The sequence below is a fragment of the Dipodomys merriami genome, unplaced genomic scaffold (assembly GCF_024711535.1).
Source record: "Dipodomys merriami isolate MVZ:Mamm:240054 unplaced genomic scaffold, mDipMer1.0.p SCAF_59, whole genome shotgun sequence".
NCBI lineage: Eukaryota > Metazoa > Chordata > Mammalia > Rodentia > Heteromyidae > Dipodomys > Dipodomys merriami.
This window is the reverse complement of record NW_027206168.1, coordinates 2100188-2127199: the sequence shown is the minus strand read 5'-3', so window position 1 is coordinate 2127199 and position 27012 is coordinate 2100188. Positions and strand designations below refer to the sequence as shown.

Below are 27012 nucleotides of genomic sequence, written 5' to 3'. Positions count from 1 at the left end.
AATTGGAGAGTTCATTCACGAACCACTGTGTGTGTGTGTGTGTGTGTGTGTGTGTGTGTGTGTGTGTGATGAAAAAAAGTGTTGTAACTAAACTGTCACGAGGGACCTGAGGCATGGTGTAGCTCTTTGTGACTCTGAGCTTCGAATGTTTCCACACTCCCCACTGCATCTGACCAGAGGGCAGATGTCTTGTTATGTTATTCATTTCTCATTCCATGTATTCTCAAAATGGATAACCTCTGATATAATGGCAGCCCTGCTCTAGGGAAAGAAAGATATTAAAGTGGGGAAAAACAAAGAAAAAAAAATATATAAACATACACATACATGTATAAGAATCGTAACTCTTAGCTCTAAATGATGCCAGCAATGTTAATTACAAACAAAATACACTCTTACCATCCTTCCAAAGCTCGGCAACAAATCTGTCTGACGACTGGTGCAGTAGGGTGGCCACGTTGTCGTTCAGGGGGTCCATGTTCTTCATCAGCCACTCGTCTGCCTTGTAGTCCACCTATCCCACACCCAGCCGGTGTGGTGAGATGGAGAACACAAAACCAGACACAAAACTGAATCACTTTCATCCCATAAGCCCCTGAATGGCTTGTCTTGAATGGTAGGCATTTGTAATGTATACTACATAGCAGCATGTGTAAATGTTTTTCCAATGTGAGTACTGAAACTTGAACTCAGGGCCTTGTGTTCTCCCTTGGCCTTTTTGCTACAGGCTGGCACTCTACCACTTGAGCCATAGCTCCCCTTCCAGTTTTGGGGAGGGGGGACGGTTAAGTGGAAATAAGAGTCTCGTAGACTTTCCTGCCTTCAGATCTCAGCCTTCTGAGGAGCTAGGAAAACAAGTGTGAGCCACTAGTGTTTGGTTAAGCATGTGTAAATGTTTATTATCACTTTGGTGATTCTTTCATAAATTGCAGCAAAATCACAAACAGAGCAACTGCTATTAACAAGTCTTTAAAAAAAACAACAGGATTCTTACCTTTCCTGCATAATGTATAATGCAAAAGTCAGCTTTGTCTTTAAGTTGCCGAGGTTTCTGAAACTTGGAGTGGGAACCTTGCTCTTGAACCAACTTTTCAACAAAGGTTTTATCTGTGGCTTTAGGGAACCAGCACTCTTCATCCAGAAGGGCCAGCACACCAGGAGGGTTGGCCTAATAGCAAGAGGCAACAGGAACACACATGGTTTACATCACTCCAACACCACTGGGTTCAACATCTTAACTTCAAGGTCATTAGAGCTACATGAAGATCTATGAAAAAAAAAGTATGGCTAGGATGGAAAATAAGGGCCAGACCATAACAAGTTTGTAATTTCAACATGGAGATCCTATCTGCAAAGTACAGGCAAGAAAAACGGATGAGTAATTTATCCAGTAAACTTTTAAACAGATACGTTGTACAAGAGGCTCCTAAAAACAGCAAATGCAAAAAGGTAAGAAAGGAAATTAGAGGAGAATAGGCTGAGAGGTCAAATTCAATGTTTACGTTTTATATTCAACAACTGGCTGGACAAATTACTATAAAATCTCAACTGATAGGCTGGTTGGCCCTGTACATTCTACACAATTTAAGTTTTTGTTTAATTGATGATGAAATCAACTATCTCACTTTACATTTGGTAAAATATTTAAAACTATGATTTTATCATGGGAGATGATAAAATAATTCATAATATATATTTAACATACATTTGGGCATTTATTTTATGTCACTTAATTAGCAGATCAATGACAAAAGGTCTGGGTAAATCCAGACTCGGGAAGTAGGTCAGCAGTGATGGCTGACAGGGGAATGGGGGTGGGGGGGCTGCTAGTGGCTAGGAGGGTATTTAGAGGGTGATGATAATATAGAATTAGATACTGGTGACAGCTTCACAACTTTATGAATATGTCCTAAACCAAAGAGCTGTAGTCATACCATGTATACTTTAGGGAGTGTGAATTACACCTTAATTGCTAAATAGAAAAATTAAAAATAAATAAATAAATGGTATGCAGCCTGCCATTCATTCTCTGGGATGACTTACCTTTCACCTTTCGTGAATAGTCCTTTAGAATCCCTTATACTTACTGGGGAAGTGCTAGCTATCAAGACTATTTTTAAATGTAAGTCACAATTAAATATGAATCCAACAATGTAATATCATGATCAGAGAAAAGTGAGGTTGATTGGAACACCAGTGAGGGTAGAAGCTGAGGGACTCCTGCAGTGAGACCCTCCTCCTCCCCCCACTCCCTCATCTCCCTGGCTCAATACCCTGGCTCCTTCACCTAAAAGAATTTTTGGGCCGGGCGCCGGTGGCTCATGCCTGTAAGCCTAGCTACTCAGGAAGCGGAGATCTGAGGATCATGGTTCAAAGCCAGCCCAGGCAGGAAAATCCATGAGACTCTTATCTCCAATAAACCACTAGAAAAGTGGAAGTGGTGCTGTGGCTCAAGTGATAGAGCGCTCGCCGTTGAGCTGAAGAGCACAGGGACAGCGCCCAAGCCCCACAACCAGAAAAAAAAAAAAAGAATTTTTGGGTTTCAGATCAGCTAAAGTAAAAGGAAATTCAGTTAGCTAGGAAATTCAGTTAGAGTGACAGGTTAATGCAACCTATCCCTGTTGAGATATGAAGCTCTAAATAAATGTTAAGCTAACCAAATGTTCCCTTTTTTTTAACCCTATTTTTTTATATGTCTAATTCCCTCAAATGAAAATATTCCCAGGTTCTGACAGAGGATCCCCAAAACAATTATTTTTTTCCTAAGTTGAGTGATTTTGGTGACTTAGCCTTCAATATCAAGATCTCTAGTCATCATTTCTATTAATTGGGTACTTTTAAAGAGCTGCATACTTAGGAGTGTGCATTTTTGTATGATGTAATTAGATTAATGTAGTTTTTTTTGGGGGGAGGGGTCTGGTCATGGGGCCTGAACTCTGGGCCTGAGCACTGTCCCTCAGCTCTTCAGCTCAAGGCTAGCACTCTACCACTTGAGCCACAGCGCCACTTCCAGCTTTTTTCTTTTTTGCTTATGTGGTGCTGAGGAATCAAACCCAGGGCCTCATGCATGCAAGGCAAGCGCTCTACCACTGAGCCACCTTCCCAGCCCCCTCATGTAATTTTTGTATGCATACTTTCTTTGTGTGTGAAAAGCTTTTGAACTGATAGATTGACGGACTTGCCTGCTACCACCCTACTTCCAAGCCAGGTAGAGGCTGGGCTTGTAAAAGAGGAGGTAAACCTGGTGCAATATGAGGAGATACCACCAGAGACTACTTTCAACGATACTATGAGTGGGTATCATTTCACATACTGCAGTTAAATTTCTAATCACCAATGAACTCTCATAGAGTTTAATTTTTTTCTTCGTTTTTTTTATTGTGAAAATATTGTAGAGGGGTTACAATTACATGGGCAAGATAATGAGTACATTTCTTATCAAGCATTATAGCCTCCTCCTTTGTGTCCCCTTCCCAACCCTTCCCATCCTCCCCCCCCACCCCAGAGTTTAATTTTTTTAAAAAGCAAAAAAAAAAAAAAAAAAAAAAAAAAACCAGCCAGAAGCTGGTGCCTTACACCTGTAATCCTAGCTACTCAGAAGGCTGAGATCTGAGGATTGTAGTTCAAAGCCAGCCCAGACAGAAAAGTCCTTGAGACTCTTATCTACAGTTAGCCACAAGAAAACCTGAAGTAGCACTGTGGGTCAAAGTGGTAGAGTGTTAGCCTTGAGTAACAAGAGCTCAGGGAGAGTACCCAGGCCCTGAGTTCAAGCCCTATGCCCAACAAAAAGGAAAAAAAAATCATATTTCTTTAAGTAGAATAATCCTAAACTTGAGGTAAGCAGTTAATCAGCAGTAGAACTTGTTTCTTTCCTCCGCTTTCTGAGACAACAAAGGTAGGGAACAGAGAGGTATTTTCTAAGTTTTAGGGGAAGGGCCTAGAAGTGCTAGTCGGTGTAAGGAGAGTAGGAAGAAAGCTGAAGGGAAGAAGGAAAAGAGGAACAGAGGCAAGAAGGGGAGGTAAAAAAAGGAAAGAATTCAACTATGTACTGTCCAGAAATTTCTAGGTATAATTGGCGATTATCAAAGTCCTATCTTCCCTATTTCAGTTCTTTCTGAACACCTTGACTAAATCACGTTCCTAAAATACTATTTCCAAAGTGGGTGCCAGTGACTCACCAAAAGTTCCAACACCAGCAGCGATATCTGAGAGACTCCATTCCCAAAATAACCAATAAAAATCAGGGCTAGAGGCATGGCTTGGCTGATAGAGCACCAGGCAAGCAAGCAAGCTGAGCAAATGCAAGTAAGAAAAAAAAATTCTGATTTATGGCTCTAGCTAATTTGAGCCCATAAAATCCTACTGTGGGATGACCTTTTCCCTTGGCCATATCTGTATCTGTGAAGTCTATACCACTGCCAGTCGATCATGGCCTCTGCCTCTTCAGATTCATAGAGCATCACTTACAGCCCATAGCATGGAGCCCATGAACCCCCAGTATGTTTTGCTGTTTTCTCTGGCTTTAAGACCAGGTCCATGCTCTAGACTCTGGAGTTTCCAAAGCGAATGAGTTATACATAGCTCTATGTACTTCTGCATGCCAAGTAGTGTATGTGTGTATGTTCTAGTACTGGGATTGAATTCAGGGCCTATGCACTGTCCATAGCTTTTTCACTCAAGGTTGGTGCTCTACCATTTGAACCACAGCTTTAGTTCTGGCTTTTTGGTGATTAACTGAAGATAAGAGTCTCATAAACTTTCTTGCCCAAGGTGGCTTGAATGGCAGTCTTCAGATCTCACTCAGCTTTCTGAATAGCCAGGATTACAGATATGAGTCCTTATCCTCTGACAGAAAATAATTTCTGACATTTTTTTCTAAGATGGTCACTAAAAATATATCTGCCAGAGAACCACCCTCCCCCAAACCAAACTAACACTGAAGCTTCAAATAAAAATAATCTCCCAAGCAACCTTTAGTTACCAGGGCAGGACAAAGATACTTTATCCACATACCACCTTCCCAGGCAATTCACACAAGAAAATTAATACTGTCTTGCATTATGACAGCAACAGGTTCTGTTTGAAGGAGATGGAAGCTAGACTGGAAGGATACTCACAGGCCTCTCGATGAGGTCGATGCAGGGCTGCAGGTCCAGGCCAAAGTCGATGAAGTTCCACTCGATGCCCTCGCGCTGGTACTCCTCCTGCTCCAGGATGAACATGGTGTGGTTGAACAGCTGCTGCAGCTTCTCGTTGGTGTAGTTGATGCACAGCTGCTCGAAGGAGTTCAGCTACATATGTCGAGCCATTGGCCAAACAATGGGGAGGGGAAGGAATGCAGGAAACATTAGCCATCGAGTTACTGGGAAAGTTCACTAAAAATGATGCAAGGTATCAATGTCATTATTGGTTTTATCCAATGCTAATGACTATGGGAGGGGTCTCTTGATGTATCTCTTTCTCGCTCCCCCATTCTCAACCTTTTTGAAACGATAAAAAGAACCAGAGATGGTCATATCACATTACTGAATTGCAAAAATTAAAAAAGGAGGGCTGGGAATGTGGCTTAGTGATAGAGTGCGTGTCTGGCATGCATGAAGCCCTGGGTTGGATTCCTCAGTACCACATAAACAGAAAAAGCCAGAAGTGGCGCTGTGGTTCAAGGCATAGAGCGCTAGCCTTGATCAAAAAAGAAGCTCAGGGACAGTGCCCAGACCCTGAGTTCAAGCCCCAGTGCTGGGGAAAAAGAAAAGAAAACTGGATAAACTGCAAATAAAATGTGTCAGTTCTTATTAGTGAGCTGTCAGGGAATAGAAATGAAGAAACACATGTGATAGAAAGTGAGAAAAAGAAGCGAGACTTGGGAAGGACAGAGCCTGGAGGCAAGCAAGTGTCCAGGGGCGGGGAGGAATATCTGGAATACATCAGTCCTTTTTGTGCTATTCTCCACTGAGGCCACAGACTCCAGACTGGGTAAGAACGGACTAAGAAACATCTTTACCTCACAGGGTTCTTTCTGGGAGCTCTGCTTGACCTGACACAGAATGTGTTGAGCAACTGTGAGGCCCCAGATTGCTTTTTTAAGTCAGCCCTTCTCTATCAAATGCCTGATCTTTGTCATTACCAAAAGCGATACTGTACTGCTCTCAATCAGGGAGTCCTAGCATCTTTCTGTCTCTGTCCTCTGAACTTTGTCCATTTTTCTGTAGTGCTACTGAGTGGATGATGGGATGGATGAATGAATGAATAGGTGTCCTTTTGTGAAAGTAACAAAATCATCCTATATATTGTGGCACAACCCTTATTCTTGCTGCTGTTAACATGAGTAGCATATGCCCATAAATAACCCCTTTCATTATAAAAAGTAACTTTCAATTAGAGACGATTCAGTTTCCAAGGAATACACTCATGGCCTGGAAAGTCCCTACAACCTGCTATGCTGTCTTAAAACTAGGTTGTGCTGGGAGGGCGGTTATGGCAGGGCGGGGGGTGGAGGAAGGGGGGGTGGCGGAGGAGGAGTGGGTGGGGGAGGCAATTCAGTACCCCTTAGTAGCTAAAATAACACACTGATCACAAGAGGTAGTTAGTTAATATTTCTATTGCTATGTAGTCTACCAAAGAAGAATGACAAACTATCTGCAACATGTTGTTTCTATCTGTACCTAAGGTTTAAAAGATACTTATTTTTAGAAAAACAACGTTCTATCAACTTCTCTGCACTTTTGCAGCGAGGGTATGATCACAAACTTCTACTGTCTTGATGGCATTTGGAAAAATCTAGCCATGGGCTGGGAATGTGGCTTAGTGATAGAGTGCTTGTCTAGCATGCAGGAAGCCTGGGTTTGATTCCTTAGTACCACATAAACAGAAAAGGCCAGGAGTGGCACTGTGGCTCAAGTGGTAGAGTGCTAGCCTTGAGCAAAAGAAGCTCAGGGCCCTGAGTTCAAGCCCCAGGACTGGCCAAAAAAAAAAAAAAAGAAACTAGCCAGATACACAGTGCAGTGTAATAGGACACTGACCGCATTGTGCCATGTACCTCTCCCTGCTCCTCAAGGCAGCACCTGTGCCTGGCCACCCTCCCCCTCCCCCAATCTGCCACATATCTTCTTCATAATGCCTTACTTCTACTTTGGCCCCATACTATACTCCATGTCTTCTTGACTCCCCGCTCCCTTTCATCAGCTATGTCTAGACACCCTGGCTTTAAAGCAGCTTCTAAGCTTTGACAAATATTTTCCCATATAGAAGCAACTGGATTCACACTTGTCCCAGGACGGCATTCTGAAGGTGACAGCCTCTTGTCCTTTAAGCATCCCCAAACAGGCAGTTTGAAGGTAAAACTATTCCTCACCCTCCACTGCCAGTTGCTCATCACAGGATCCTTTCACTGTGTTCTTCACACATTTGACAACTACATGGTTATTTGCCTTAACTGATTCATTAGAATGGCCAGCATTGTATATACTTGTTATCACATTCTTGGTACTTGGCACTGGACCTGATTCATAATGAGCCTGAATGTTTGATAAAGAACAAACAATAATAAAGAAGAGAGGGAGGGAGAGAAGGAGAAATACCTCGAAAATCTCAAATCCAGCAATATCCAGGATTCCAATGAAAGATGCTCCCTGTCGTTTGGTCCTATCCAGAGCTTTATTGATACGGTGAACGAGCCAGCGAAAGAGTCGCTCATAGGTAGCCTTCGCCAATGCTTCTACTGCAAAATCTGCCTACAATTAGATAATATTAACCTTTTATCTCAGAAATAAACTCAAAGAAGCATTAAGAGCTGTCATATAGAGTTGAATGTTAGATAATACTAAGAAAAAAACTTGAAACAATGTTTATTGCTTAATTCCATTTCAATTTTACACATGAAGGGAGGGTAGTATTAATATCATTAAATGACAAATGGGATAATGACTTGGGGAGATGGGCAAAGATGTCCAGGAGAATAAACCTCCTCCACTGGCTCCAGGGTTCTAAGTAGCAGCATCTGTCTCTGCTTGATCAGCTGGCACTTTGCCACAGAAAAATCACCTTCCAGTCTTCTTAGTCAAAGCTAATGGTGTACTTCTTGAAATAGTCCATAGCTAAACAGTGAATGTAACTCCTCTGCCCTTGCTGCCTAGCCCCCCAGAACAGAGGAGAGGAGGCCACTCTGCTGGTTGGGCCCCTGAAGTACTAATTTGCGGTCCACATTTGGAAAAACCTGATGTTTCAAATTTACTCTAAGTATGCTACAGGGGGAAAAAAATTCCTCATTTACTATTAAGATACATCCATAAGTTAGAACTTTTATGGAATCAGTTTGTTATGTGGCAATTGGAATATCAAATGACCATTACCATTTAAACATGTGTACAATAAAAGGTAACAGTGAACTTACTTGTTCTTTGGTCTGGGCTTTCTGCACATAGTCCCGGCCCACTTTGATGCGGGGGGTGAGGATAGCCCGAGTGAACTCCATCACATTCATCCCAAGCAGGTGGCACAGCTTCTGTGCAACTGAAGCAGAAAAGTCACTCAAAGACCTCATTTCTACTCATGATCAAATCATAGTACTCAACAGACATTTGAAAAACAAAACCCTTAGTTACCATTCTATGATACAAAAAGAAAAAAAAAAGGCTTGAAGTTGGACAAAGTTTTAGGTCAGACAAAAAAAAATACCCTCCATTCCCTACAGATTAACCATACACATATTCTCAAGCAAAACGATTGTCAAGTCAACCTTATTCTTCTTAGGAGTGTATACTGATCCTCATCTGCCTATGCAATATTGTATTTTTTGCTGGTTATGGGTCTTGAACTCAGGGCCTGGGTGCTGTCCCTAAGCTTTTTCCACTCTCAAGGCTAGTGCTTTACCACTTTGAGCCTCAGCTCCACTTCTGGGTTTCTGGTGGTTATCTGGAGATAAGAGTCTCATGGACTTTCCTGCCCAGGCTGGTTTAACTGTGATCCTCTGATCTTGACCTTCTGAATAGCTAGGATTACAGGTGTGAGCCACCAGATCACAGTGGGATATATTTTAAATCCATACTACACTAATACATAGTAATCTTACATGGCTTCATTTGAAGTCACACTTAGAACCACACGAGAGCCACATGGAGGACAGAGGCCCACGTGCAATCCCACTTCTCTGACTGGATGATGGACAAAAGGCTCCTGAGGTCAGAAGTCCTAGGATAATGAGCTAGGAAAAATGTGATCAGGAAATGGTAACTATGCAGAGAAGCGAGGCAAGTCCCTTACAAGTGCCAAAGTTTTAGCAAGTCCAAATTGGTTGTTAAAAAAGAACAACTACTGCAAGGGTAGGTGATGTCCACCTTCACTGGCTTGTGGGACACACCTTGTGAGGTGAGGTGACTTGGGGGAGGGGTCAAGCATTCAGAGCAACAGAGACATTCCTCACTTCCCTTTGGACTCCAGACCAGCAGAGAAGCAAGCAAGACCTTGGAGATAAGGTCTCACTAGATAGCCAAGGCTGGCCTGCAATTCACAATTCTCTAGCCTTTGTCTTCTGAGTGTGGGATTACAGGTGTGGGTTGCCATTATTCAGCCAAAAAATATTGTTCTGGTTTGCAAACTTTTTGTTCCTGACTAGCATCAATTTAAATCCACTGTCTCCGCGGCCCCCCCTCCCCCCGCCAAACACATACCCCACTTTCTCTTTTTATCTTGCTTGTGTGAGTCCTGGGGCTTAAATTCAGGCTTAAATCTTTTTGGTGATTAATTCAATTTAAGAGTCTCATGACTTTCTGGACAGGGCTGGCTTTGAAATAGGATCCTCAGATTTCAACGTCTTTTGTGGCTAGGGTTACAGGTGTGAGCCACTGGTGATGGGCTTAAACCTATTTTCAATATTTAAAACCAAGAAGATTTCTTATCAAAACATAGATTTCCAACTTTCTTTGAAACTCTACACTTATTTTCCTGAGAAGGTCACAACTGGTGAGACCTGAGACCTGAGACCGAGCAGCCGTAATAACTCCCTTCGAGGCAAGCTTGCATGGTCTCCTGCAGCTGAGTCCCCATCCTCTCCATTCCTACTAAGACAATAGACACTGCTATCTTATGTCCTACATGTGCCCTTCCCTCAGTTAGGGAACTGGGTTGGCCATTTTGATCAAGAATTCCTTGGGGACAGCAGATGAATGGATAAAGATGTAATATATACATACACAATAGAATATTACTCAGCCATAAAGAAAAACAAAATCATGTTGTTTGTAAGAAAACGGGTGAAAATGGAGAGTATCATATTGAGTGAGACAAGCCATCTCAAAAAACCAGACTGTTCATATGTGGAAGGTAGCCCTCAAAGACAAATATATTCGTGGACATGAATATATATATTATATATATAAACACACACACACACATGAAATATGTATGTATATATAGACACACTTATATAGGAATACATGTTTACATGTACATAAACACACGTGTATAAACACATATATATCCACACATACTTGTGGATATATATGGATAAATATTTAATATAGGTATAACTAAGGGACTACTTAGGAGAAGGGCAAAGGGAAAAACAGAGGGTGGACAATTCTGAAATGCATTGCAATTACATATGAAAACCACATAAAGAACATCCATAAAAGTTGTTAATCACTGGGGGCTGGGGGCTTACACCCGTAATCCTAGCTACTCAGAAGGCTGAGATCTGAGAATTGTGGTTCAAAGCCAGTCCATGCAGGAAAGCCTATGAGACTTATCACTAACTACCAAAAGCCAGAAGTGGAGCTGCGGTTCAAGTGGTAGAACACTAGCCTTAAGCACAAATGCTCAGAAACAGTGCCTAGGTCCTGAGTTCAAGCTGTAGGACCAGCACAAAAAAACCAAACTAAAACAAAGAATGTCCTGGGGAACATCCCAGAAGTGCCAGATGGTGCCATGTGTTCTTAGAGAACACAACAAGCCAATGAAAACAGAAATAAAATCAGTATTCACCAGTTTACCTGTGTTTTCCGGCATAGAAGCTTGATCTGTATTTCTCTCCTTTTTGAAAGAAATATTTCCAAACTGTAGCACTGAGGATACAACTTTAAGCATTGCTTCATTTTGAGACAAAAGGAAAAATAAAATCCATCAAAAATGTTACAGAGACACATTCTTATTTACTTTATGCTAAACATTAGTTATATGAAATTACTTGGTAAGATACATTGTTTGAATTTCATAAAATTAAAGGTGGGACTTCCCAATCAATTCTAGCCTAGATAATTTACCCCAAATTCATATGCTCGTGAGAGGGAAGATGAGAGTCTTGGGGGAGTCACACGTACACAGAATCTCTTCGTGGGAGAAGCCCATTATGTGCATGGCTTCCATGGTCTCCTGAAAGTTATCCTTGTCCTGCTGGCCCGGAATGGGAATGTAGCCATTGGAGAGAAATCTGTAGTTACTAAATCCTTCCAAGAGTAAGTCGGCTGGAGGGAGATACAATAGAATAAAACTTAACAAACACTCCTAAAACAGAAGAAAGCGCCTAGGGATTAAGACATCACAGGACACAGGGTCATCCACCCAAGTCCTCATCAGCAGGTACAATTTCCTTGTTTGTATATTCATGTAAACTCATAAACATATACTACTTCCTTCCACCTGTACGGGAAAAAGGAAATGCGAGAACAATGCAAAAACCTCAGCAGGAGTTTTTTGGAACAATGCTCTGTACAATGTAATACTGCATTTGAAACTGGATGGCTGGGAAGTGACTCAGTTGTCCAGGTAGCGTTATTGTTTCCAGATTTAAATAGTCATTTTCTCAAGGAAAGCTTTTAAACTCATTCTGTGCATTTTTGTCTTTTTTGTTTTTCCCCTGGGTGGTCTTGGGGCTTGAACTCAGGGCCTAGGTATTGTCCCTGAGCTTTTGTGCTCAAGGCTAGTGCTCTACCACTTGAGCCACAACTTCATTTCTGGCTTTTTTGGTGATTAGTTTGTGAGAACAGTCTCACAGACTTCCCTGCCTGAGCTGTCTTTGAACCATGATTCTTAGCTTACTGAGCTTAGCTTACTGAGTAGCTAAGATTTACAGGAGTGAGTTACCAGTGGCCTGGCTGTGTATTTGTTACTAAGTGGTTTGCATCAAACATAAGTATGTATGAAAGCTTCCATGAACATAGGACAGACAGGATATAGAAGGCCTGGATACTGACAAGCAAGTTTTGAGCCCTGTAAACTCCTTGCAATGCTTTCTCTAAGCCTATTGGTGAAGCTAGGGGATCAAACTCAGGACTTGGTGCATTCTAAGTATGGAATCTGCCACTGAGCCCCCTGGTCCCAAGCCAGTGTGTTTAGTGGCTGCCTTGTCTTTACAGTGATGAACAACAGGCCAAAGTACTCTTCTGAGAAGAATGCTCACTGATGCACAAGAACGTTATCAAATAGACAGAGTGATTTGTCTCTAGGACAGATGCACATATGTATAGCTTTCTCTGTAGCAAACTTGCTTGACATACTGCAATTTCCATGGTCTCTCCTTTCTCCTAATTTTTACCTATAGCACCTCTGACTTCTATTAGGAACTGTCTGCTTTCCTATTCCATTCTGATTTAACACAATAATGTTTTTTTAAAGTTAATCCATTCCTAATGCAATCATTGCCTCCTGAATTTGAGGTTTTTATTCTCTTCACATTGCATAATCTTGAATTTTCAATCTTTTCCTGGGAATTATTGTTTATTGCTTAGTAGTTCCTCCTTCCAGGTCTTTCTCTAATTAACTTCTGGGTTCAGTGCTTTCACAGATGCATGTGGGTAACTAAAGCCCACACTCCATGAAACACTGTGTTTGTGTCTGCTGTCATATCTAGACAATAACCACATAAACAATACAGGACTGAGGATCAGGAGGGACTAGGGAACTGGACTCCATTATTCTTGACTCAGCAAAACTCTCACCCTGATTAGAATGCTTTTTTTTTTTACTCTGCCCAGCTCAGCTCTTCAAAGCTTGTGATTCATGATGATCTATTATTCCCTAAAATCCACCACTGGTCCTTCCTTCCTTCCTTCCTTCCTTCCTTCCTTCCTTCCTTTTCTCTCCCCCACTTCTCTCTTTTGGTACTGATCCTGGAGCTTCGACTACAAGAGTGAACCATGGGAACTTGGCACCAATGAGTCTTTCTTATAAGAGTGGGAATATATATATATATATATATATATGTTATATATATATAATATTTACTTACAAATCTAGGAATAAAAGTCTTTTATTCTATTACTTTACTGAGTCAATTTTTTCCTTACTTTTCTATTTATAAATATTGAAACTGACAAATGTACCATTTGTCTTTTTATTTTTGTAAAAAAAAAAGTTCAAAAGCTAACATGACATTCACACACCTGCCATTTCAAGTACTTGCCCCATGGCACAGAATTTCAATTTAATTTTCATTCTCATGGTTTGACTAGCTGGATATTTGGGGGTTATGTATGTCCATGCGCATGCATGTAAATCTGTTGTTCACACCTATCTTCCATCAATGAAACCTACAATATTACAAACAGCCCCTCAGCTGAATGCAACGAGTAAAAAGCCTGATCACTTACATTTCAGGTGCTCTCCTGCTCCAGACAGCAGCTGGTAAAAGATATGAAAAGTACGCTCATCCTTTGCCTGACGAACAGCACGAGACTTTTCCAGAAGGTCTGAGCAGAGATGGTTAAGGATTAATTACTAAAAGCAATGTTCATTCTATACAAATTTAATTGGAAAAAGTGTTCTCTTTCATAGATATACATCAACTATGCTATAGCGAACCCTTCTAAAGGATTATGAGAAAAAGAAAACATACGAAACTTATGTTCCTTATTGATCCTGAGTCATTGGGCTGGGAGAGACTAAAAGATGACAGGGAGCTCCCCTCCCCCACTCCACCTTCCTTCCCCTAAGTTAGACCTCAATTCAAAAACCACAGCAGGGGCTGGGAAGGTGGCTCAGTAGTAGAGTGCTTGCCTTGCATGCATGAGGCCGTGGGTTGGATTCCTCAGCACCACATAAGCAAAAAAAAAAAGAAAAACAAAAACAAACAAAAAAAAAAACCACAGCACTTCACATGATGCTGCCAACAGCTTAAAAAAGAAAGAAGGAAAGAAATGAAAGAATCCAACCTTGCGATGTTAGAGGCAGAGCTCAGGGGGGAGAGCATTAGTCAATAAGCAAAAGCATCAGATCAAGAGTTTGAACCCCAGACTCAACAAAAAAGAAAGAAGAAAGGAAAGAAGAAAAAAAGAAAGGAAGAAAAAAGATAAAGGAAGAAAGAAAAAGAAGGAAGGAAGGACAGCTGGGTGCTGGTGGTTCCTGCCGGTAATCCTACCTACTCAGGAGGCTGAGATCTGAGGATCACAGTTTGAAGCCAGCCCAGGCAGGAAAAGTTTGAGACTCTTATATCCAATTAAGCACCAAAAAAAAAGACCAGAAATGGATCTGTGCCTCAAATGGTAGCGTACTAGCCTTGAGCCAAAAAAGCTCAGAGACAGCACCCAGGCACTGAGTTCAAGCCCCAGGACTGGCAGCAAAAAATAAAAACAAAAACAAACAAACAAACAAAAATGGCTCTATAATACTGAAGTTACCACAATTCCACAAAGATAGAAACAAGACTGAAAAAAGTTAGTCAAAATAGCATAGCTAATGAGTGATAGAGCCAGAAATGAATTTTGCCGGAATGCCCACATGCCTGTTTGGCCACTCTGCTCCCCTGACAGCCCCTTATGACAGAGGTGCTGGCCTGCCTCGTCCACACCTCAGGTCCCTTTTCCAGTGCGTTGAGATGTAGCTATCACCAGGTGATAGCTGTAGATTGTCACAGTGAGTGCTTCTCATGGAGCCTGGACTTCCCAGATGCAGTACCTTCGTGCCAGCAGCACCTGCATTATGAGGCTGGTTCACACCAGCTGTGGGTAAGGAATGCGGTGTGAGATCAGTGTGGAACCTCTGTGTGGTGCCTGGATGCTTCTGAACAACCTGTGCATTGAGGCACACTTAGATCTCACAGACTGTGTTATTGCTTTTCAGAGATTGTCTGCTTTTGCTATTCTTCTTTCATGTATACTGGGGCTTGAATTCAGGGCCTTGTGCTTTCATTTGGCTTTCTTGCTCACAGTCGGCACTCTACTATTTAAGCCATGATTCCAACATGGCGTTTTCCTAGTTAATTGGACATGGATCCCTGTGGACTTTTCTGCCCAGGCCGGCTTCAAATTGTGATCCACAGAAAGTAGGATTACAAATGCGGCTTGTTGATTACCTCATTTGGGATCATAGCTTCCACAGGGCTACAAAACAAAACAAATCTGTATGTACCAAACAGCCTGAATTTTAAGTCAGACAATCTCACACTCCAGTGAAAAATATACTCAGATGAATGATGCTGTATGACTAATACAACAAAGGTAAACTGAATTATGACTGTCATTTTCAAATGGTTGACTTTTTTAAAAAATCTTAAATATATTAAAAAATACAATTCTATTTTATCTATCTATCTATCTGTCTGTCTGTCTGTCTATACAATCTGTCAGTTTATTTATTGCATGGAGGATTGATTTTGCTTTCTATTTTTTTTCCTTTTCTTTTTTTGCCGATCCTGGGGCCTGAACCCCAGGCCTGCGTTCTGTCCCTGATCCTCTGTGCTCAAGGCTAGTGCTCTACCATTTGAGCCACAGCAGCCACTTTCCACTTTTTCTGAGTAGTTTACTGGAGATAAGAGTGTCATGTCATGGACATTCCTGCCTGGATTGGCTTTGAACTGTGGTCCTCAGATCTCAACCGCCTGAGTAGGTAGGATTACAGATGTGAGCCATTGCCTGCTAGTTTTTGTTTTTGCTTTCTGGGCAAGCCATTCACCACCTGAGCCACCCCTCCAGTCTTATTTAACATTAACTGAAATTATTTAAACTCCTATCACCTTATAGGAATTGTTCACTAAGTACAAGCTTATCAGAGTAGATGGTAAAACATCTGGGAGGAAAGCAATGGCTACTGGAGTAGTTGTGGGTAATATTCATCAACTGTCCTTTGGGATTCTACCTCCCCAGGTCCATAGGACATAGCTGACTCCAAAAGCAAGTGATAATATTCATCCCACTTTGGAGACGGCTGGAAGTGTTCAGTGTCTGGAAGAGTTCTCACTTCCTGCAGTGGGGGTACCATCCTATAGGGCCATGCTTGAGGCTGTGGAGAGATTTCTTAAATAATTATTTGGGGTCATACAATGGTGAGAAAGGATACAGGTTTCAATGTTGGCCCCAACGATGTAGCCAGTTACATCAAAGTTGATTCGAATGAACTTGCCCTGGAAATAAATTAAAGAGAAAATTGAAAATGAATAAAGGATACAGAGTGTCTGAATGTTATAATACAATAAGACAATGTGCCCTGCTAAGTATCCATAGAGTGGCTATAAAAATAATTTTTTTTGTTTTTTGTTTTTGTTGTTGTTTTGTCTGTCCTGGGGCTTGAACTCTGGGCCTGGGCCCTGTCCCTGCGTTCTTCAGCTCAAGGAGAGTCCTCTACCACTTAAGCCACAGCGCCACTTCCTGTTTTCTAGTGGTTTATTGGAGACAAGAGTCATGGACTTTTCTGCCCGGGTTAGCTTTGTACCATGATCCTCAGATCTTAGCCTCCTGAGTTGCTAGGATTACAGGCGTGAGCCACCAGTGCCCAGCCAGGCCCAGAGTTTAAGCCCAGAGTTTAAGCCCATGACTGAAAAAAAAAAAAAAAGAATTATTTCTTTAAAATGATGGATTGGGGGCTGGGAAGGTGGCTCAGTGGTAGAGCGCTTGCCTTGCATGCCTGAGGCCCTGGGTTCGATTCCTCAGCACCACATAAGCAAAAAGAAAAAAAGCCTTGAGCTGAAGAGCTGAGGGACAGCGCCCAGGCCCAGAGTTCAGGCCCCACGACCGGACCCCCCCCCAAAAAAAAAAAAGGATGGATTGGTTTTATAAAAGAGTTTTGACAAATTTTTAAAGAATAGTTGATTTCATTATACCATATAACTGTCTTCAGGGAAAGAGAAAATAGTAATTATTTCATAGTTCATTTATAAAGTTATAACACCAAGTACCCAAATTGGTAAAGATAGCATTCAAAAGGGAAATCAAGATAAAAACAAATATAGTTATGGCTTACTTGTACATACAAAGGGACAAATTAGATATTTTAAAAACAAATAAACAACAAAAACAATACCAAAGAAACAGAAACAATGTTCTAGGACTGCTAATTTATCATTACATTGAAAGGAAGCTAATAAGCTGATTCCATAATTTTGAGGAAATGGAAAGGACATAAGACAAATCCAAGAGTTGCATGTCTCCTACTACTTGATTTCCAAAAGCTATAAATTAATTAAATTGTGTCATATCAGTATAAGGACACAGAATAGAACAGAACAGAATAGAATCTATGAGCACACCTTACGTGCATTTTCAATAATGGTGCCATGATACTTTAATAAGGATAAGATACGCTTCTGAATAAAGGATGTGTAAAAATATGCAAAGCAGAATCAAACAAAACAAAGAAAACTGAGACCTTTACTTCACACATATACAAAAATTTACTTGAAATAAAAGTTAGACCTAAATGTATGAGCTAATATGATAAAACTCAAACAGGGAAAAATCTTCATGATTTTAAATTAGATAAAGATTTCTTAGAATGCAAAAAGCACAAACTATAAAATTAAAAAAAATGACAGGCTGGGCTGACAAAAATTAAAACTTTTGCTTTGCAAAAGACATAGTAAAGAAAATAAAAAGTGAAGCCAGATTAGGAGAGAAGAGTTACAAATATACACAGTATGTGCATTTGTTATAGCATATGTAAAGAACTCTTATAACTCAATACTAAGATAAATAACCAAACCAAAAAAGGGTGATTTGAAAAGCTAATTCATTAAGCATATGTGACTGGTTATAACTATATAAAAAGATACACATTATCATAATTTAATAGAGAACACTAATTGATGAAATGGTCATGATGAGATACCACTATATACGCACTAGACAGCTAAATTTCTAAGAAAGACCAGGAAGGACCTAGAACAGTTATACAATCCTGGTTGAGAATGTAAAATGGTTGTCACTTTGGAAAAGTTTGCCAAACAGCAAATCCACCAGAGAGAAATCAAAGCATGTGTCCATACACACAAGTATTGGATGTATACATATACAGATATCATAGCCATTTTATTTTTTATTTTTGCCAGTATCAGAACTTGAACTCTGGAGCCTCATATTTGCTCAGCTTGCTTGCTTAAGGCACGTGCTCTAACACTTAAGCCATGCTTCTAGTTGACTTTTTGCTGGTTGTTTATGGGAGTCTTATTGACTTTCCTGCCTGACCTGGCTTTGAACCATGATCCTCCAGATCTGAGCTTCCAAGTAGCTAGGATTATAGGTGTGAGCCACTGGTGCCCAGCTGTTGCTTTTTTTTTTGTTTGTTTTTATTCCTAAATTGTAAACAACCCACCACTGGTAAATGATTAAAGATGTGGTACATACAAGCAATGGAATACTACTAGGCGATAAAAGGAAGAGAATAATGTGGATGTTAAGCTGGGTGCGAAAGCTAGTTACATTCTAAAGAAAGGAAGACTATAGGGACAGAAAGAAATATGATTTCAGTGTTGAAGCAAAAGGTCTGCAGTAACAGAAATACTGTATTCTGTCTCAGGACCATAGTTTTTATTGTTATTATAAAGAGGATTACAGAGTGGTTACAGCAGCCACATAAGTCAGGTAATGAGTATATTTCTTTTTGGACAAAGTCATCTCTCATTCCTTGCTCTCTCCCAGTTTTTCCCTCCTATCCCTGCCCCCAAGTTATATAGTTCATTTTCAACATAGTATCTAGTGAGTACCAATGCTACCTTTATTTACCTTTTGTCCTTCCTCCATTTCTGAGCCTATCCTTACCCTCCCAAAGACATATAAACAAACAAGACAAAAAAAAAAAAAAGGGCTGGGAAGGTGGCTCAGTGGTAGAGCGCTTGCCTTGCATGCCTGAGGCCCTGGGTTCGATTCCTCAGCACCACATAAGCAAAAAGAAAAAAGCCGGAAGTGGCACTGTGGCTCAAGTGGTAGAGCGCTAGCCTTGAGCTGAAGAGCTGAGGGACAGCGCCTAGGCCCCGAGTTCAGGCCCCATGACTGGACCCAAAAAAACAAAAAAAACAACAAAAAAAAAACCGAGACAAAAAGAAAATGAAAGGAGTAACAACGAAAAAAACCTCATTTCCATTTCCTGTAATTATTTTTTGTTTTTTTTGTTTTTGGTCTGGTTGTGGGCCTGAACTCTGGGCCTGGGCGCTGTCCCTCAGCTCTTCAGCTCAAAGCTAGCACTCTACCACTTGAGCCACAGCGCCACTTCCAGCTTTTTTTTTTTTTTTTTTTTTGCTTATGTGGTGCTGAGGAATCGAACCCAGGGCCTCATGCATGCAAGGCAAGCACTCTACCACTGAGCCACCTTCCCAGCCCTTTTGATAATTATTTTGTATGATCAGTTATTTCTTTTCATGTTTAAAAAAAGTAAAATACTATTGATCTTTGAAACACTGCAATCTACATTGTAAGGAAATCTATTTTGTGTATGTGTGTGCACTGTTCCTGGGGCTTCAAGTCAGGGCCTGAGCACTGTCCCCGTGACATTTTTTGCTCAAGGCTGCATTTTAACACTTGAGCCAAAACTCTACTTCCAGCTTTTGGTGGTTAATTAGAGATAAAAGCCTCATGAACGTCCCTGTACAGGCTGGCTTCAAACTGTGATCCTCTAACACCCGGCTGATAGATCCTATATTTTTAAGAGATACAACATTTGGGGGCTAACAGCTACTCAAAGTAACTCTGAAAACACCCTTCCTCATAGGTTCTCACTTCTTACTGCTTTGCTAGGATACAGTGTTATATATTTAAACCTTTCATATCCCATCATTTTGAAGAGAGGGAGGCCTTTGTTGTTGTTGTTCCGTAACTATACATTTTCACTTGAGATTTAAAAGCACTAATTAAAATGGTCAACCCAAGCAGCTCTTTCATTTCTCTATCGTCTATTCTTCCATAGATATTCTTGCATAGATATCTCCCTTTAGCAACTTTCCACCTATGAAACACACTACATACATTTTGACATACAAACCAGATGAAAGACTACTGTCATGTGTCTTTTCAGTAAAGCAGACAGTTTTGTTGTTCGAAATATGGAAGGAAGCTCTTTCTACTGATTGGCTGGAAGCTATTATCATGTTTTCTTTCTGTCCTTAGAAATATCTTACTCTTAAGTTTGAGAAAATTGTAGGCTAACATCAGAAGATACACTCTGAGGACTGGGAATATGACTTAGTGGTAGAGTGCTTGTCTAGCATACATGAAGCCCTGGGTTCAATTCCTCAGTAACCACATACACAGAATAAGTTGGAAGTGGCACTGTTGCTCAAGTGGTAGAGCACTAGCCTTGAGCAAAAGAAGTTCAGGGATAATGCCCAAACCCTGGGTTCAAACCCCAGGACTGGAACAATAAAAAGGGGATCTAGGGAAGGTGGCTCAATGATAGAGTGTTTAGGTTTGAGTCCTCAGCACCACGTAAGCAGAAAAAGCCGGAAGTGGCGCTGTGGTTCAAGTGGTAGAGCGCTAACTTTGAGCTAAAGAGCTGAGGGACAGCGCCCAGGCCCAGAGTTCAAGCCCCACAACTGAAAACAACAACAACAAAAAAGATACTCTGAGATCTTGCTTAAGGACTTGATCTCACCAGCATGGTATTATCTGTCACCACATCCATTTCCTGATTTGCCTAATATTTGTGGTGTTTCCTAGTCCATTTTCTTCCTGTCCCCTCGAGGAAGAAATCAAACGTGGGTATGATGGTATCATCCCATTACTTGGGAAGTTGAGGCAGGGAGAACCTAACTTATAGCAGTCAATGAAGGAAGGAAGGAAGGAAGGAAGGAAGGAAGGAAGGAAGGAAGGAAGGAAGAAGGAAAGAAGGAAGGAAAGGAGGGAGGAAGGAAGGAAAGAAGGAAGGAAAGGAGGGAGGGAGGGAGGGAAGGAAGGAGGAAAAAGGAAACATCTAGTTTTGTAACTTGGTTCACTGAAAGCTAAAAGTAGGCTACCAAAAACATTGTGTCTAGTCTTTTTCCAAAGCTTCTTTTTGAGCAATACAATAAGCAAATTAAAAGACGATGTGATCATTACTGCAGTATTCTCTCCCAGACAATCCCATTGTTCTTATTTTGACTCCTTTTGTAGTATAGTTGGTTGTAAATGAACCAGTTCTGTTTCAAGGTAGAGAAAATAAGATCACTAGTACTCAACATGTATTTTAGACTTATAAAATGGGCCAGTGGATTCATATGGCAATTACAAGGCAGAATGAATTTTATTCTTTTTGAAAGTAAATGTTTTGTCTTTGTTCCTGGGAAGACGTCTAAGAAAGAACCAAGTTAACACTTAGTCCATATGAATATCTAGAGCAGTTCAAAAAAGAAACCCAAAAGTTAAAATTAGATCCTGATGTTCTATGTGAAGGCTAAAATTCTTTATAAATTTTAAACAGCTGCACCATCGTACAATAGCTTGTTGAATTAATTAAGAACTGCTATTTTAAGAGACAGTAGTCAAAAAATAATGTTATTATTCTAAAGCTACAAAGACTGCACTGCCAACAGAACTGCCCAAGCAAATACTCTGTCAAACTTCTCCTTTTAGCATCGCAGAAAGGTTAATAAAAATCATCTGGCATCACCTAGCTCTTACTTAAGACAATATTTGACTTACAGAATTTAGTAGATCTTAGTAATACAAACTTACAGCTTTTATTAACATGTCTGTTTAACTCCTCTACTGAGTAGAAATCAACTAAAAATAGATCCTCCATATGACCCAACTACACCACTTCTGCTTACATACCCCGGAAGGAAACCAAGCCAGTGTACGGCACAAATACCTGGACACCTGTGTCCATGGTGACACTCTTCACAATGGCCAAGACACAGCTCATCCTGGGCTCATCCTCAGATGACTAGATTCAAATTATGGTATATAAACACCAGGGAGTTTAACTCAGCAATAGATAATGAAATTACATCTAAAACTGGAGGTCATTCTGTTAAGCAAGACTAGCCAGTCACAGAAAAACAAATGGCCTGAAAATAGAGGACAGACTTTCAGAAAAGGGAAAAGGAGCTAGGGTGGGTTGGGAAAGGGCAGGCAAGAAAAGGGAATGATAAAAGTATGACCTATGCGTACATGGGAATGTCACAGCAAAACCTGTTGATTTATACAGCATATATGATTGGATCATTATAATAAAAAACTGTTAACAGTATATGCTGCTAGGAGGGCTTTCAATTCCTTTTACTCTTTCCTATTCCTTTCTTTTCCCTACTTTAGGTAAGTTAAAAGCTCAAAATATATGTAACAGAAAGCAATTATTTGATCAATAGGACAAAGTTATTTATTGTATATTTAACTTTGAGCTCTCACAACTTTGAAATAAATAGGAAAGGATGTTGAGAGTCAAAGGAACAATAGAAGAAAATTAAGGAAACATTCCAAAACAACTGAGACATGTAGTCAGCTATTTGGAGAACATGTAATGCTCTAACTTCGTCATCAGTCCCCTAGCCAAACTTCCTACCATAGCTGGGCTCACAGTTTCATTACCCACCACTACAGCACGGGCCAGAGAAAGATCTTTGGGTTAAATACAAAGGGCTGGGTCAAGAGTTATGAAAGAAGGGCTACAGGGAGGAAAGGCTAGGAGCTGCACCCCTGCTTCTTTTCCAACCTTCAAAAGAAATAAAACATCCCAGAAAACAGCACATATGCTAATAAACCTCAGTCATGAGTTGAAGCTCTAGAACTTATTCTATTTTGAAATCATTTTAGCAAACAAGAACTGTACAAAGCTAAAAAGTTATCAACTCTCTAAGCTTGATGACATTTATGCTCAAGTATTCTACAAGACAGAGCCAAGCACTGTGACATGATAAAAGTGAAATCTCAATACCAAAGAGAAGACTATTGACTATCCCCAAATAACCCAAACTTGAAAGACACTCCCTTAAGTTAGGTGCCAATAGCTCATACTACTAATCCTAGCCATTCAGGTGGCTGAGATCTGAGGATCAAGGTTCAAAGCTAGCTCAAGGAGGAAAGTTTATGAGACTCTTACTTTCAATTAATTACTCAAAAAAAAAAAAAGTAGAAGTGGAGCTCTAATTCAAGTGGTAGAGCACTAGCCTTCAGCATAAAACCTCAGGGACAGTGTGCCTAGGCCCTGAGTTCAAGTCCCAAGTTCAGTACCCCCCCCAAAAAAAAAACACAAACAACTATAACAAAACAAAACCAAAAATCAACCTACAAACAAACAAACAAAAAAGCCAGGCACTGATAGCTTCCTCCTGTAATCCTAGCCACTTTGTAGGCTGAGACCTGGAGGATCAAGGTTCAAAGTCATCCAGGGCAGAAAAGCCCATGAAAGTTCAGATCTAAAATAACCAGCAAAAAACTGGGTCCAGAGGCATGGCTCAGGTGGTAGAGCATAAAAGCTGAGCTAAGGCCTGAGTTCATACTCCAATACCACAAAAAGGGAAAAAAACAAATATGACAAACTTCTCATATATTAATTGTAGTTATGAATTCCAACTGGGTACCAAGTCATATTATGTCCTGACCCCAAAATACGTGGTATAAATATTCTCATCAATGGAGTCAGAGACACCAGAATTCAGTCTCTATATAAAACATATTCTTTTGGGGGATGGGGTGGGGGTGGGGGCTGAGGACTGAATCTAGGGCCTCATACATGCTAGGTCAAGTGCTCCATTACTCAACCACACTCCCAGTCCTAAGACATAAATTGTTAAGAACTTCACTTAAAAGTTACATAAGAGATTTGGGATACTTTAATAGCATAAAGAAAATTTAGTTTCAAAATCTTCTTTGTTCTGAACTGACATAAATTTTCTGGAACTTTTTTTTGCTGGTCCTGGGGTTTGAACTCTGGGCCTGAGCGCTGTCCCTAAGCACCTTTTGCTCAAAGCTAGTGCTCTACTACTTGAGCCACAGTGTCACCTCCAGCTTTTTCTGTGATTAACTGGAGGTAAGAGTCTCACAGACTGCCTGGGCTGGTGCAACCCTCAGATTTCAGCCTCCTGTGTAGCTAGGATTACAGGCATGAGCCACTGGCACCCAGGTAATTTTCTGGAAGTTTTTTGGCAGGGGTTGCCAATGTATTTTTAGTAATTAAAATTAGTTTAATTACTAGTTAGCAACTTCATACAGGGGCACTACAGATTTATCTCATATTATGGAAGTATTTTCCCTTTCCTAGTTCGGTATTTACAGTGATCATATGAGCTCTATAGTTATATATTTATAAATACATATTTTTACTTTACCATAATTAAGCATAGATCAGGCATTATACAAGTGTACTAGTTTTGTTTTAATCTCCATTCTGGAAATGGCCGTTTGTGTTAAAGGAGAAAACTCATTCAAGGAGTCATTAACTAGTGTTTAATCCAAAGGCCAGATGGCTACCTTAAGTGCTTCAGCTCTCTTAATCTCTACACCACACCACACCAGAAGCTGTTATTAGGAAAATTAATTTTCATGTGGACTAAGTGGCCTTGTTACTTTAACATAATGGAAATTACAGTGGAAACATGATGAGCATTAAGAGACAAGGATTGATTAGAAATACCCAGACCTCCCTGTGCTGGTGTGAACACAGCGGTGACTTCAGCCAGCCAGGAGTCTGCACCACTGGGAGCTCCGAAGGCCTGGCTGACTCTGAAATGGTGTGTGCAGCTAATGATCTGAGGGACACTGGCCACTAGGGGCAGATCATACACTGTCTCTGATATTGTCACATGTGTCTCAACGGATCTTCTGGGATAGCTCTGGTCAGAGTACTCAGGGCTGCCTGCCTTCACCTCATGCAACTGTTTACTTAGTGCCTGCTTGCTAACAAATATTTGTAGAAGTTATAATCTGGCAGCCAAATCAGAGGGGAGGATACCTATGATGTTTCCCTTGTTCTAACTCCAGGCAGCTACTATCTACCAAAAGATCTATGATCGTTTAACTGGGATAGATCTGTTTGCACAGACAGATAAAGCAGGGGAGGAAGTGGCTCCAGTGGTAGAGTGCATGCTTGGCAAATGCAAAAACCTTGAATTCAAACCCTAGTTCTTCCACACACACACAAACACACATACACACACAAAATTTGTGCAAACAGAAAGTGATTTTACTAAAGCTTTTTGAGGAGGTGTAGCTGCTGATCCAAACAATGATTTTAAAATTGAAGCCCCTGTTTTCAAAATTTCATTATGAGAGATTCATTTTACATAAATCTCCTCCATCTGGAATGCATTTTTCTTGTCATAAACAGAAGTGGACTAACTGCGAACGATTATTTTCATACGAGTAATGCTCTCCTAAAGAATCCCCCTTTAACACAAACCATATGCTTGCATTTTTGAAGGAAAAGATATTCTTCAGGAAGTTGGTTGTCTATCAGATCAAAGAACTGGAACCAAATGGCTTCTAAAGCTTATGGAGTTTATAGTTTCAAATATTTTCACTGCAAGTATGTGGCTTCTAAATAATGACTGCATGCAACTTTACTGTAATCCACAACCTTCCTTCCTTCCTTCCTTCCTTCCTTTCTTCCTTTCTTTCTTTCTTTCTTTCTTTTTTCTTTCTTTCTTTCCTTTCCTTTCTTTCTTCCTTCCTTCTTTTCTTTCTCTTTCTTCCTTTCCTTTCTCTTTCTTTCCTTCCCTCTCTCCCTTTCTCCCTCCTCTCCCCCTCTTTGTTCCAGTCCTATGGCTTGAACTCAGGGCCTCTGAGCTTTTGTGTTCAAGGCTAGCATTCTACCCCTTGAGCCATAGCTTCCCTTCCAGCTTTTTTGGTGGCTGATTAGAGATAAGAATTTAAGCTGAGGGCTGGGAAGGTGGCTCAGTGGTAGAGTGCTTGCCTTGCATGCCTGAGGCCCTGGGTTCAATTCCTCAGCACCACATAAGCAAAAAGAAAAAAGCCAGAAGTGGTGCTGTGGCTCAAGTGGTAGAGCACTAGCCTTGAGCTGAAGAGCTGAGGGACAGCACCCAGGCCCAGAGTTCAGGCCCCATAACCAGATCCAAAAAAAAAAAAAAAAAAAAAAATTTTCAGCCGAGTGCTGGTGGCTTACACCTTTAATCCTAGCTACTGAGGAGGCTGAGATCTGAGGATCGAGTTTCAAAGCCAGCCCGGGCAGGAAAGTCCATGAGACTGTTATTAGCCACCAGAAAACTGGAAATGGCGCTGTGGCTCAAGTGGTAGAACACTAGCCTTGAGCTGAAGAGCTCCTGGACAGTACCCAGGCCCAGAGTTCAAGCCTCACAACTGACAAAATAAACAAATAAAAATCACAGACTTCTTTGCCCAGCTAGCTTCAAACTGTGGATCCTCAGAACTCAGCCTCCTGAGTAGCTAGGATTACAGGCATGAGCCACCAGAACCCAGCTTACACAATTCTTTCTTTTTTTTCTTTTTCTTTTCCACATCACATTAATTTTCAGAATGACATCATTCGAAAACCAAGGCCCAGCCTGTCCAGAGGGCCACTGTTTCTCATGATCCCTCCCCAAATGGGGACACACACATTTTCAGATGGTCTCACCTAGGCTGAGCTCAACTGCGCATTACAGCATGCTGCTGAAAACTAAAGTTAAAACCAAACTGAAGAGGAGCCTGTGAAGCCAGGGGCTTTTGTCTGCTCACCGATACATTCTCCAGGCCTACAAGAGTAGCTGGCACTTAGTAGGCCATCACATTTTAACTAGATAAATCCTATAAGAAGGCCTATTATATACTTCCATGTGTGTGGCACAACGCTAGAACAAAAAAACACAGAGAACAAGGCAGACAGGGTTCCTACTGTTAAGAGCCTCCACAGTCTCCTGGGAGGAATAATAAATAATCCTAGTAACTGGCT

General features: G+C 40.9%; 1 protein-coding gene across 8 annotated transcripts in view; it reads right to left on the bottom strand.

Annotated features, from left to right (window-relative positions):
* Myh10 (myosin heavy chain 10) overlaps window positions 1-27012 on the bottom strand; it is a 148534-nt gene that overhangs the window by 53059 nt on the left and 68463 nt on the right. For all 8 annotated transcript variants that reach the window (XM_070001414.1, XM_070001421.1, XM_070001413.1 and 5 more), the window contains 9 exons: window positions 16264-16327; window positions 13581-13679; window positions 11313-11456; window positions 10986-11081; window positions 8390-8508; window positions 7578-7730; window positions 5118-5291; window positions 995-1168; window positions 400-514 (listed from right to left, as the gene is read on the bottom strand). In XM_070001414.1, coding sequence (XP_069857515.1) covers window positions 400-514; window positions 995-1168; window positions 5118-5291; window positions 7578-7730; window positions 8390-8508; window positions 10986-11081; window positions 11313-11456; window positions 13581-13679; window positions 16264-16327 — 1138 coding nt within the window. The remainder of the gene's footprint in view (window positions 1-399; window positions 515-994; window positions 1169-5117; window positions 5292-7577; window positions 7731-8389; window positions 8509-10985; window positions 11082-11312; window positions 11457-13580; window positions 13680-16263; window positions 16328-27012) is intronic.